The sequence below is a fragment of the Loxodonta africana genome, chromosome 4 (genome assembly GCF_030014295.1).
Source record: "Loxodonta africana isolate mLoxAfr1 chromosome 4, mLoxAfr1.hap2, whole genome shotgun sequence".
NCBI classification, from domain to species: Eukaryota; Metazoa; Chordata; class Mammalia; order Proboscidea; family Elephantidae; genus Loxodonta; species Loxodonta africana.
This window is the reverse complement of record NC_087345.1, coordinates 157,508,635-157,521,029: the sequence shown is the minus strand read 5'-3', so window position 1 is coordinate 157,521,029 and position 12,395 is coordinate 157,508,635. Positions and strand designations below refer to the sequence as shown.

The 12,395-nt window shown below is 34.6% G+C and overlaps 1 protein-coding gene across 1 annotated transcript in view; it reads left to right on the top strand.

The window, feature by feature from the left end:
- The window catches only part of CUBN (cubilin), a gene marked incomplete at its 5' end in the record, with an annotated part of 354,010 nt that overhangs the window by 57,050 nt on the left and 284,565 nt on the right, over positions 1-12,395 (top strand). Inside the window, 3 exons of the mRNA XM_003410564.3 lie at positions 4,295-4,439; positions 4,706-4,884; positions 8,797-8,962. Of these exons, the coding sequence (XP_003410612.3) occupies positions 4,295-4,439; positions 4,706-4,884; positions 8,797-8,962 (490 nt within the window). The remainder of the gene's footprint in view (positions 1-4,294; positions 4,440-4,705; positions 4,885-8,796; positions 8,963-12,395) is intronic.

Genomic DNA, 12,395 nt, shown 5'->3' with positions numbered 1-12,395 from the left:
GGTTAACAACCCCATGACATGTCAACACTCTCCCTTCTTGACCTTGGATTCCCTATTACCATCTTTCCTATCCCCTCCTGTCTTCTAGTCCTTGCCTCTACCAGGCTGTTTTAAAATCAGGAAGTGTGAGTCCTTCTACTTTGTTCTTCTCTTTCAACATTGCTTTAGCTGTTTGAGGCCTCTTGCCCTTCCGTATAAAGTTAAGGATTGGTTTTCCATTTCTGTAAAGTAGGCTGTTGGAATTTTGATCAGAACTGCATTGAATATATAGATTGCTTTGGGTAGTATTGACATCTTAGCAATATTAAACCTTCAAATTCATGAACATGGAAGATCTTTCCATTTATTTAAATCTTCTTTAATCTCTTTCAGCAGTGGTTTATAATTTTCATTATTTAAGTCCTTTCAAATATTTTAAATTCTTATTATGGATCATAGTTTGATGTGAATCCTTGTATAACAGTATGTGCCTGCAACTTGAGCAATTTCCTTATGATAGAGTGCTAGAAGTGGAATTAGTCGGTTCAAGAGTAAGAACATTTTGAAAGCTCCTGATACATATTGTCAAATTATCTTCCCTAAATTTATTATTTTACCAGTAATGGGTGACAGTATCTGTGTTATTGTATTTCTCACCAGCTTTGAGTTCCATACTTTTAAAATCTTTGACAATTCGGTGTGCGAAAACTTGTCTTCAACTAGCTCTTAACTGACATGTCTCTTGTTCCTAGTAAGATCTTTTTTCCATTTATTTATTAACATTTACAATTCTTATTTTATGAAATTTTTATGCCTTTTTTCCATATTTCTCTGCTTGTCAGGAGGATATTAATTCCTAGTCTGTTATACCTATTGGTTTTACATTTGATTTTATATATTTAATTTTTTTTTGATTGGATTTATTTTAGCATATTGAGATTGTAACTTGATCTTTTTTTCTAAGCAATTCACTTTTCCCAAAATTATTTTTTGAATAATTCCTCACTTTTCCAATGATTTTAAAAATATATACTTTTATATATATAAAAAAACTTTTATATACTAGAGCTTATTTCAAAGCTCTCTATTACATTTAATTCATATTTCCAGCAATTATTTCTCTAAATCAACAGTTTTAACAATTGTAGCTTTGTAAATAATTTTAATATTTAGTATGGCAAGGTCATTCTTATCATTTCCCCAGATATTTTTTTCCCCTTCAAAACTATTAATGAATTGCATTTAATATCACTCTAAATTTACATTAACATTTAATGTTCACTTTTATAGAATATTTTATTTTTCTGGCCAAGAATACCCTGTCTTAGTTATCTTCTACTGCTCTAATGGAAATACCACAAGTGGATAGCTTTAATGAATAGGGATTTATTCTTTTACAGTTTAGGAGGCTAGAAGTCTGAATTCAGGGCACCAGCTCCCAGAGAATGCTTTCTCTGTTGGCTCTAGGGGAAGGTCCTTGTCATCAATCTTCTTTTGGTCTAGGAGCATCTCAGTGCAGGGACCCCAGATCCAAAGAATGTGCTCACTCCTGGCTCTTCTTTCTTTGTGGTAATGCGGTTCCTCTCCTCTCTCTTTGATTCTCTATTTTATATCTCAAAAGAGATTGATTTGAGATACAACCTAATCCAGTAGATTGAGTCTTGCCTCATTAGCATAACTGCCTTTGATCCTGCCCATTAACATCATAGGATTTACACATAGAATAATCACATCAGATCATAAAATGGTGGACAACCACACAATACTTGGAATCATGGCCTAACCAAATTGATACACATTTTTGAGGGACACAATTTAATCCATAACACATCATTATCTCTCCATTTGTTTAAAACTCCTTTTAGATCTCTTACAAAGATTTAAAATTTTCTTTGAATAGGTACAATATAATTTTCATAAGGGTGCTTTCTAGATGTTTAGTGCCATTTATGTCTATTTTTAATTAAATAATTTCCCCCTCTACAGGTTCTAAGTTATGGCTGATAAATAGAATAGTTATTAAATTTTCACTAAACTTTCTTATTGACCCTGAGAGTCTTCCAATAGTTTATCATGTATTTTCTTCATATACTATTATATTTTCTGAAAATAATAAGATTTTGTTTCCTTCCTTCTAACAGCTGTACATTTTCTGTTTCTTGTTTTATTACTGTATAAAAAAACAAATTTTGTCACTTCTCTGTTTAGCACTCTTCAATAGCCCTTATGATAAAGTGTAAACTTCCCAGCTTGGCTTCTGCATATTCTTTTAATCTCTCATCACTCTGTCTCTCACCCTACCCCCTTCTATTTGGGCTCCTCCTTCCCACCACTGTCCCATGCTGTTCTTTGGCCTGGGATACTTCCCTTGCTCTGCTTGGCCTGGATAATTCCCACTCATTCTTGCAGTCTCAGCTTAGAGGTCATTTCCTCAGAGAAACATCCCATGAGCCCCTGGATGAGTCCAGAACCTTTGTTTAAGCCAGTGGTTCTCTACATTTTAAGATATTTTTATTTCCCCCTTTCATTATTCTAAAATGAAATTCACAGATGATATAACCTAACTAAACACATAATATTGAAACAACATAAAGTTCTTAGTATAAAATCAAGAGATATGAAAGTAAAGTAACAAAGTAGAATAACATTTATTTCCGCACTTAAAAGCCTGAGAAATCTGCACTTGAAGACAAATGAAGTAGTCAGTTGCTTGTGCTTTGTGCCTGCCACAGTACAAATGCGGGCTGACATGGCTATGTAGGTTGACACTCATTTTCTGAAATGGTGAACAGCTTTTGGCTGATTTCCAGAAAAAAAAAAAGTTCCTTTCATTTGCATTCTACTTGTAATCCTGGAAAATTCACTGTGTATTAAAATCGTGCAACAATATTTTATGATTAATATGTAAGATTGATTTATATTTTAGGCTTATTAACAGAACTTTCACCTATATATGAATGTCATACAGGATATAGGAGAACTATTTTTGGGTGTAACTGTCCCTTACATTTTGGCTGTCTAGTGTTCTTGGCCTCCACCCACTAATTGTCAAGAGTGCCCCACCATCATTGTGATTATAATTTAAAAAATGCTCTCATAAATTTCGAAGATGCCTACTTGTGTCAAGTAACAACACAGTATCCCGCATGTTCCTAACCATGATCCTCGTCATGCTTTTTTTTTAAAAAAGCACTTGTTTGTTTTAAGCTCCCTGTGAGTAGTGACTGATAAAAAAAAAAAGATAGCAGTGCTATTACTAGCATTTAGCCCTGGTGACTAGTGGTTAAGAGCTCTTCTGCTAACCAAAAGGTCGAGTCCACCATCGGCTCCATGGAAACCCTAGGGAGCAGTTATACTCTGTCCTATAGAGTCACTATGAGTGGAATTGACTCGACAGCCGTGGATTTGGGTTTTTTGGTTTAAACAAATTATATAACAGAACAATTACCTGTTTTTCTGGGAGTTTTTTGTTTTTTTGGTGGGGGACTAATTGTTTGATAATGCTTTCATTTTTCTCCCTGGCTTATGGTCTATTCAGATCTTCTTTTTCTTCTCTTTGAGATGATTATAGTAATTTGTACTTTTCCTGGAAATATTCAAATATTCAAATGTATTGCCGTAAAGTTGTATATAGAGCTATCATATTAAAAATCCCACAGTATCTGTGTATTCGTACCATTTTTGCCATTTTTAAATTTATGTATTTGTGCTTTTCTTTATTAAACTTTCCAGAGATATGTTTATTTTATATCCCCATTCTTCAGCCCCCTTCAAAAAATATTCTTCAATGTATTTATGAATTCTACCTTTTTTTTTGTATTTTAATAGGTTTTACTTCATTCTTTTTCTAACTTTTAAAATTGACTGCTTAGGTTCGTTTCCTCCCCCGCTCCCTCCCTCCCCCTTTTTCTCCCTTCCTTCTTTCCTTTCCTTCTTGCAGAAATGAAACTAGTTTAGGTTATGACTTCCCTTGATTACAGATTTGGCTGAAACCTGTATATTGTGATGTGTAGTACTTTCATTTTTTTTTTTTCTAAATAGTCTAAATTTGTAAGCTTATTTCCTCTTTGACACTGTGGAAATTATTAGGAGAACTTTTTTTTTAATTCTTATGTTTTTGGATATTTTTGCCTTAAGATTTTGCTATCGATATTTAGTATTACTGCATTTTGGTAAAAAAAAAAAAAAGGAATATAAATCCAAATCACATTGTCACTCATTTTGAATCTATCATTTTCTCATCTACAAATAATGCCACTGTTGTCAAGGTAATTTTGTCGATTAAGAGTATAGTTGTATTTTATTTTCTGTTTAGGTTCTAGATCATGAAATTATACTTGGGAAATTCTGTGCCAATTCAACCATCTCTCACATGAACTCAATTACTAATAGAATCTGGATCAGGTTTAAAATAGATGCTTCCATTGAAAAAGCTGGTTTCAGAGCTGTTTATCAAGTAGGTAAGAAAATTTACGTCTTGCTTTTAAAATACCTAATTTATCTGATTGTAACATTTTACTTTCTTGAAATAATATTGTCATTTTATGACCTCAAGTGGTAAGAAAAACACTCTCATAGAAATGTCATATTACTTGTGATATCGTGGGAGTTGATAACTATAGTTCTGCAATCATTTATCTCCTTAGGCAAAATTAGAATTTGCAATAAAGCAAGGACAAGGATAATTTTCTCTGGGCAAACATTAATGTCATTTTCGTATTTATAGCTTGTGGAGGTGAATTAACTGGAGAAGGAGTCATTCGCTCTCCTTTCTATCCTAATGTGTATCCTGGAGAAAGGATCTGTAGATGGATCATCTACCAACCCCAAAGCCAAGTAGTTCTTCTCAATTTCACTGGCTTTGACACTGGAAGTTCTGCCCATTGTGATACAGATTATATTGAGGTAAGAGAAAATATCTTTGAACAATTGTATTTGGTTGTAAGTTGTTACAAAATATTACATCAGGTTATCTTCAGGTCAGTTACATGATTTGTACAGTAGTAATATCTCTGATGAATATAGATGCAAAAGTCCTCAACAAAATGCTAGCAAACCAAATTCAACAGTTTATAAGAAGAATTATACACCATCTCCAAGTTTATTCCAGGAATGTAAGGTTCGTTTATCATGCAAAAATAAATTAATGTAATATATGATATCAATGGAATAAAGTGCAAAAATCACATTATCTCAATGTATGCAGAAAGAGCATATCACAAAATCCAATGCCTTTTCATGATAAAAACACTCAACAAACTAGAAATAGAAGGGAACTTCCTTAACCTGATGAAAAATCAAAACAAACCTGTTGCCATTGAGTCAATTCCAACTCATAGCAACCCTATAGGACAGAGTAGAACTGCCCCATAGGGTTTCCAAGGACTGGCTGGTGGATTTGAACTGCCCACTTTTTGGTTAGCAGAATTCACAACCACTGTGCCACCAGGGCTCCCACCTGGTGAAGGGCATCTACAAAAACCCACAGCTAACACTGTATTCAAGGATAAAGACTGAATGCAAGACAAGAATGTCCATTCTCACAATTTCTGGTTAACCTTATGCTGGAAGTTCTAGCAAGGGCAATGAGTCAAGGAAAAGAAATAAAATACATCCAGATTGGAAAGAAAGTAAAATTATCTCCATTCGCAGATAACATGATCTTGTTTATAGAAAATCATAAGAATTAACACACACACAGAAATGAAAAAAAACCTATTAAAACTAATAAACGAGTTCAGCAAAGTTGCAGGATACAAGATCAATGTATGAAAATCAGTTGTTTTTCTGTATACTACAATGAATAACTAAAAAATGAAGTCAAGGAAACAATTCCATTTACAATAGCATCAAAAAGAATAAAATGCTAAGAAATAGATTTAACTAAAGAAGTGTAAAACTTGTACTTTTAAAAGTGCAGGCCATCACTGAAGGAAATTAAAGGAGACCTAAATAAATGGAAAGACATCTCCTCTTCATGTTAAGATGGCAGTACTCTCCAAATTGGTATACATATTCAATTCAATCTCTATCAAAATTCTAGGTGTTTTTTTTGGTAGAAATTTGCAAACTGATCCTAAAATTAATATGAATATACAAGAGAACCAGAATAGCCAAAACAATCCTAAAAAAGAAAGATCAAAGTTGGAGGACTCAGTTTCAATATTAACAGCAAGGTTACAGTAATTAAGACAGTATGTTATTGGCATAAGGATATAAATATAGATCAATGGAACAAAATTGAGAGCCCAGAAATAAATCCAAATGTTTATGGTCAATTGAATTTGAAAAGGATGTCTAGATATTTCAATGAGGAAAAATAGTTCTTTCCACAAATGATATGGGAACAACAGATATCAACATTCAAAACATGAAGTTGGATCATTTCCTTGTATACCCAAAATTTAAGTCAAAATGGATCATAGACCTAAATTAAGAGCTAATACTATAAAACTCTTACAAGAAAAGATAGAGGTAAATATTAAAAACCTTATAATAAAAACCCAGTGCTCGATTTCTTGGGTTAGGTAAAACCTTAGATATGACACCAAAAGCACACACAAAAAAAAGAAAGAATATTAGACTTTATTTAAATTAAAAACTTTTGTGCTACAAATGATACCATTAAGAAAGTGAAAAGGAACGCGCAATGGGAGAAAATACTTGAAAATCATGTATTTGATAAGGGGCTTGTATCCACAATACATAAAGAACTCTTACAACTAAATAATAAAAAGTTGATTAATCCAATTTAAAAATGGGCAAATATTTGAATTTCTCTGGATTTGAACTGCTGACCTTTTGGTTAGCAGCCATAGCTGTTAACGACTACACCACCAGGGTTTCCAAAGAATATATACAAATTGCCAATAAGCACATGAAAAGATGTTCAACACCATTAAAAAATAAATAAATAAATAAAACCAGTTGCTACTGAGTTGATCTCAACTCGCGATGACCTCATGTGTGCTAGAGTAGAACTGTGCTCCACAGGATTTTCAATGGCTGTGATCTTTCAGAAATAGATAGCCAGTCCATTTTTCCAAGGTACCCTTACCTCTAGGTGGATCCTAACCACCAACCTTTTGGTTAGTAGCTGAGCATTTAACCATTTGCACCACTCAAGGACTCCTTCAAAATCATTAGCATCAGAAAAATGTAAATCAAAGTATGAGCTTAGGTACATCAATAGTACCAGCAACAAAAGAAAAAATAGAGAAACTAGACTTCTTCAAAATTTAAAACTTCTGCGCCACAAAGGATACTATCAAGAAAGTGAAAAGACAACCCACAGAATGACAGAAATTTTTTTTGCAAATTATGTACCTGATAAAGGCTTTCCAGACTATATGAAGAATTTTTGTAACTCAAAAATAAAAAGACAAATAACCCACTTAAAATAAACAAAGGACAAATGTATTTTTATGCAAATGACACACACCTTCCTATGTGTGTTTGTTTTCCAAACATACTCTTCCCCTGCCCGTAAGGTATTTTTGTAAGCACATTATGCAAAAAAAAAATTTTTTTTACAGCAACATGTAAAAAAAATTGGCATAGTGGTGCTTACAAAAATATCTCCCAGAGGGAGAGTGTGGTTGGCAAACAAACATAGAAGGTACATGTTATTTGTGCAAAAATACAGTAAATAGATATTTCTTCAAAGAATATGTACAAATGGCCAATAAGCACATGAAAAGATGCTTAACACGGATAGTTATCATGGTAATGCAAATCAAAACAACAGTGAGATACCACTTCACAGCCACTAGGATAGCTACAATCAAAAAGTCAGATAATGACAAATGTTGGTGAGGATGTGGAGAAAATGGAACCCTTTACACTACTGGTGGTAATAGAAACTAGTACACCTTTGGAAAGCAGCCAGGCAGCTCCTCAAAAAGTTAACCATAAACTTACCATTTGATCCAGTAACTCCACACGTAGGTATGTGCTCAAGAGACATGAAAATATATGCCCATACAAAAACCTGGACATCATTGTTCACAGCAGCATTATTCAAAATAGCCAAATTGTGGAAATAACCCAAATGTCCATCAACAGATGAATGAAAACAAAGAAAAAAACATTGTATAAACATACAATGAAATATTATTTGGCCATAAAAAGGAATGAAGTATTGATACATATTACAACATGGATGAACCTTGAAAACATTATGATAAATGAAAACAGCTGGTCACAAAAGTCCGCAGGTTATATTATTCCGTTTATATGAAATGCCCAGAATAGGCAAATCTGTAGAGACAAAGGGTTTCTTTTTGAGGTAAAGAAAATGTTCTAAAATTCATTGTAGTGATGGTTGCACAAGTCTGTAAATACACTAAAAACCATTGAATTGTACACTTTAAATGGATGAATTGCATGGTACATAAATTATTGCACAATAAAGCTGTTAAAAAATAAAAATGTAGCTTGAAATGTACAGTAATAATAATAGCAATAATAATCATCAATATGTGTTTATATACCCCTTTCTCAAAAAATTCCAAGTAGAGGCTCTTTGACTATATACTTTGGACTGTATATCATATATTTCATACACTACTTAATTATTTAACTTTTAATGTGTTAAAATTAGCATTCAAATACTATGAAATTTCAATAATTATGCTTTTTTTTATGACTACATTATTCTGTCAATTTTTGTGTTTTCTGGATTTGAGGAATACCTGAAATTTTCTCATTTGCTTTTGCTATCTAATTAAAATATTTCAAAAATAATTATTCCTGATGCAGTTTTCAAAATTAGATATTTAACAAATAAACTTGAATATATCTTTTTTTATTTTTTAGATTGGTAGCAGTTCCATTTTGGGTTCTCCTGAAAATAAAAAGTATTGTGGCACAGATATACCTCCACTTATAACATCTGTATATAATTTTCTATACGTTACATTTGTGAAAAGTTCTTCTACTCAAAATCATGGTTTTATGGCTAGGTTCAGTACTGCAGATTTAGGTAAGAGATTTTCTCTTTCTCCTGGTTTGCCTTTTCGGCTCGTATCAGAATGAGTAGGCATTGACAATGAATTATTACATAAAATCATCACCCCTAAAATTCTTCAAAGTACATTCAAAGGCAAAGAAAATATGTATTTCCTAATCAATGTCTATCTACCACTCGTCTGTCTGTTTGTCATACTGTGGTAGTGTGTGTCATTAGATGCTGGAAGCTATGCCACTGGTATCTCAAACATCAGCAGGGTCACCCCTGGTGGACAGGTTTCCGTGGAACTTCCAGACTAAGATAGACTAGGAAGAACGGCCTGGTGACCTATTTCTAAAAATTAGCCAATGAAACCCTTATGAGTCACAACAAAACATTGCCTGACTTGCTTACTTTGGACAAGTCATTAGGAGAGATCAATCACTGGAGAAGGACATTATGTATGGTAAAGTAGAGGGCCAGTGAGGGCAAGGGAGACCTTCAGTGATATGGATTTGCATAGTAGTCTTAACGATGGACTTGAACATACTGGTAATCGTGAGGATGACATAGGACCAGGCAATGTTTTGTTATGTTGTATACAGGGTCACCCTGAGTTGGAGTCTACTCGATGACAGTTAACAACAACAAAAATGAACATCTTTATCGATAAGTTAATTGGCACTTTACAGTTAATAAAAGAAAAGCTAGGTTATGTTTAGTGGCATTGTTGTGGTTAGGTGTCCTCAAGTCGGTTCCAAATCATAGCGACCCTATATACAACAAAACAAAACACTGCCTGGTCCTGCGCCATTCTCACAATCGTTATGCTTGAGTGCATTGTTGCAGCCACGGTGTCAATCCAACTCGTTGAGGGTCTTCCTCTTTTTTGCTGACTTTCTACCAAGCATGATGTCATTCTCCAGGAAATGATTCCCTTCTGATAACATACCCAAAGTATGTAAGACGTAGTCTCGCCATCCTTGCTTCTAAGGAGCATCCTGGTTGTACTTCTTCCAAGACAGAGTTGTTCGTTCTTTTGGCAGTTGGTGGTATAGTCAGTATTCTTCGCTAACACCACAATTCAAAGGCGTCAATTCTTCTTTGGTCTTCCTTATTCATCGTCCGGCTTTCGCGTGCATTTGAGATGATTGAAAACATCATGGGTTGGGTTGGGCGCACCTGACTCAAGGTGACATTTAAGATGTTGTCTCTGCTTTTCAACACTTTAAAGAGGTCTTTTGCAGCACATTTGCCCAATGCAAAGCGTCTTTTGATTTCTTGACTGCTGCTTCCACGGGTGTTTACTGTGGATCCAAGTAAAATGAAATCCCTGACAACTTCAATCTTTTCTCTGTTTATAATGATGTTGCTTATTGGTCCAGTTGTGAGGATTTTTGTTTTCTTTATGTTGAGGTGAAATCCATACTGAAGGCTGCTCCTTGATCTACATCAGTAAGTGCTTCAAGTCCTCTTCACTTTCAGCAAGCAAGGTTGTGTCATCTGCATATTGAAGGTTAATAATGAGTCTTCCTCCAATCCTGATGCCCCATTCTTCTTCATATAGTCCAGCTTCTCAGATTATTTGTTCAGCATACAGATTGAATAAGTATGGTGACAGGATACAACCCTGACGCACACCTTTCCTGACATTAAACCACATAGTATCTCCTTGTTCTGTTCAAATGACTGTCTCTTGATTGATATAAGGTTCCTTATGCACACAATTAAGTGTTCTGGAATTCCCATTCTTTGCAATGTTATCCATAATTTGTTATGATTCACTCAGCTGAATGCCTCTGCGTAGTCAATAAAACAGAGGTAAACATCCTTCTGGTATTCTCTACTTTCAGCCAGGAATCATTTGACATCAGCAATGATACCCCTGGTTCCACGTCCTCTTCTGAATCTGGCTTGAATTTCTGGCGGTTCCCTGTCGATATACTGCTGCAGCCGATTTTGAAGGATCTTTAGCAAAATTTCATTTGTTTGTGATATTAATGATATTGTTTGATAATTTCCACTTTCTTTTGGATCATCTTTCTTGGAATAGGCATAAATATGGATCTCTTCCAGTCTATTGGCTAGGTAGCTGTCTTCCAAATTTCTTAGCATAGATGAGTGATCACTTCCAGTGTTGCATCCGTTTGTTGAAACACCTCAATTGGTATTCTAACAATTCCTCAAGCCTTGTTTTTTGCTGTTGCCTTCAGTGCAGCTAGGACTTCTTCCTTCAGCACTATCAGTTCCTGATCATATGATGCCTCCTGAAATGGCTGAACATCAAACAATTCATTTTGGTATAATGACTGTGTGTATTCCTTCCGTTTTCTTTTAATACTTCCTGCATCTTTTAATGTTTTCCCCGTAGAATCCTTCAGTATTACAACTCGAGGCTGGAATTTTTTCTTCCGTTCCTTCAGCTTGAGAAATGCCAAGCACGTTCTTTCCTTTTGATTTTTACCTCCAGGTCTTTGCACATGTCATTATAATACTTTGCTTTATCTTCTCAAGCCGCCTTTTGAAACCTTCTGTTCAGCTCTTTACTTCATCATTTCTTCCTTTTGCTTTAGCTACTCGACACTCAAGAGCAAGTTTCAGAGTCTCTTCTGACATCCATTTTGGTCTTTTCTTTCTTTCCTGTCTTTTTAATGACCTCTTGCTTTCTTCATATATGATGTCCTTGATGTCATTCCACAACTCATCTGGTCTTCAGTCATTAATGTTCAACGCAACAAATCTATTCTCAAGATGGTCCCTAAATTCAGGTGGGATATACTCAAGGTTATACTTTGGCTCTTGTGGACTTGTAATTTTCTTCAGTTTCAACTTGAACTTGCATATGAGCAATTGTTCCATAGTTGGCCTCTGGCCTTGTTCTAACTGATGATATTGAGCTTTTCCATTGTCTCTTTTCACAGATGTAGTCTATTTGATTCTTGTGTATTCCGTTGCTGTTTATGTTGGTGAAAAAAGGTATTTGCGATGAAGAAGTCATTGGTCTTGCAAAATTCTGTCAAGCGATCTTCGGTTTCATTTCTATCACCAACGCCATATTTTCCAACTACCAATCCTTCTTCCTTGTCTCCAGCTTTCACGTTCCAATCACCAGTAATTATCAATGCATCTTCTGCGCATGTTTGATCAACTCCAGACTGCAGAAGTTGGTAAAAATCTTCATCTTTGGCCTTAGTGGTTGGTTCATAAATTTGAATAAGAGCCATACTAACTGGTCTTTCTTGTAGGTGTATGGATATTATCCTATCACTGACAGCGTCGTACTTCAGGATAGATCTTGAAATGTTCTTTTTGACGATGAATGCAATGCTATTCCTCTTCAATTTGTCATTTCTGGCAGAGTAGACCATAGGATTGTCTGGATCAAAATGGCCAATACCAGCCCATTTCAACTCATTGATGCCTAGGATGCTGATGTTTATCCATTCCATTTCGTTTTTGATAATTT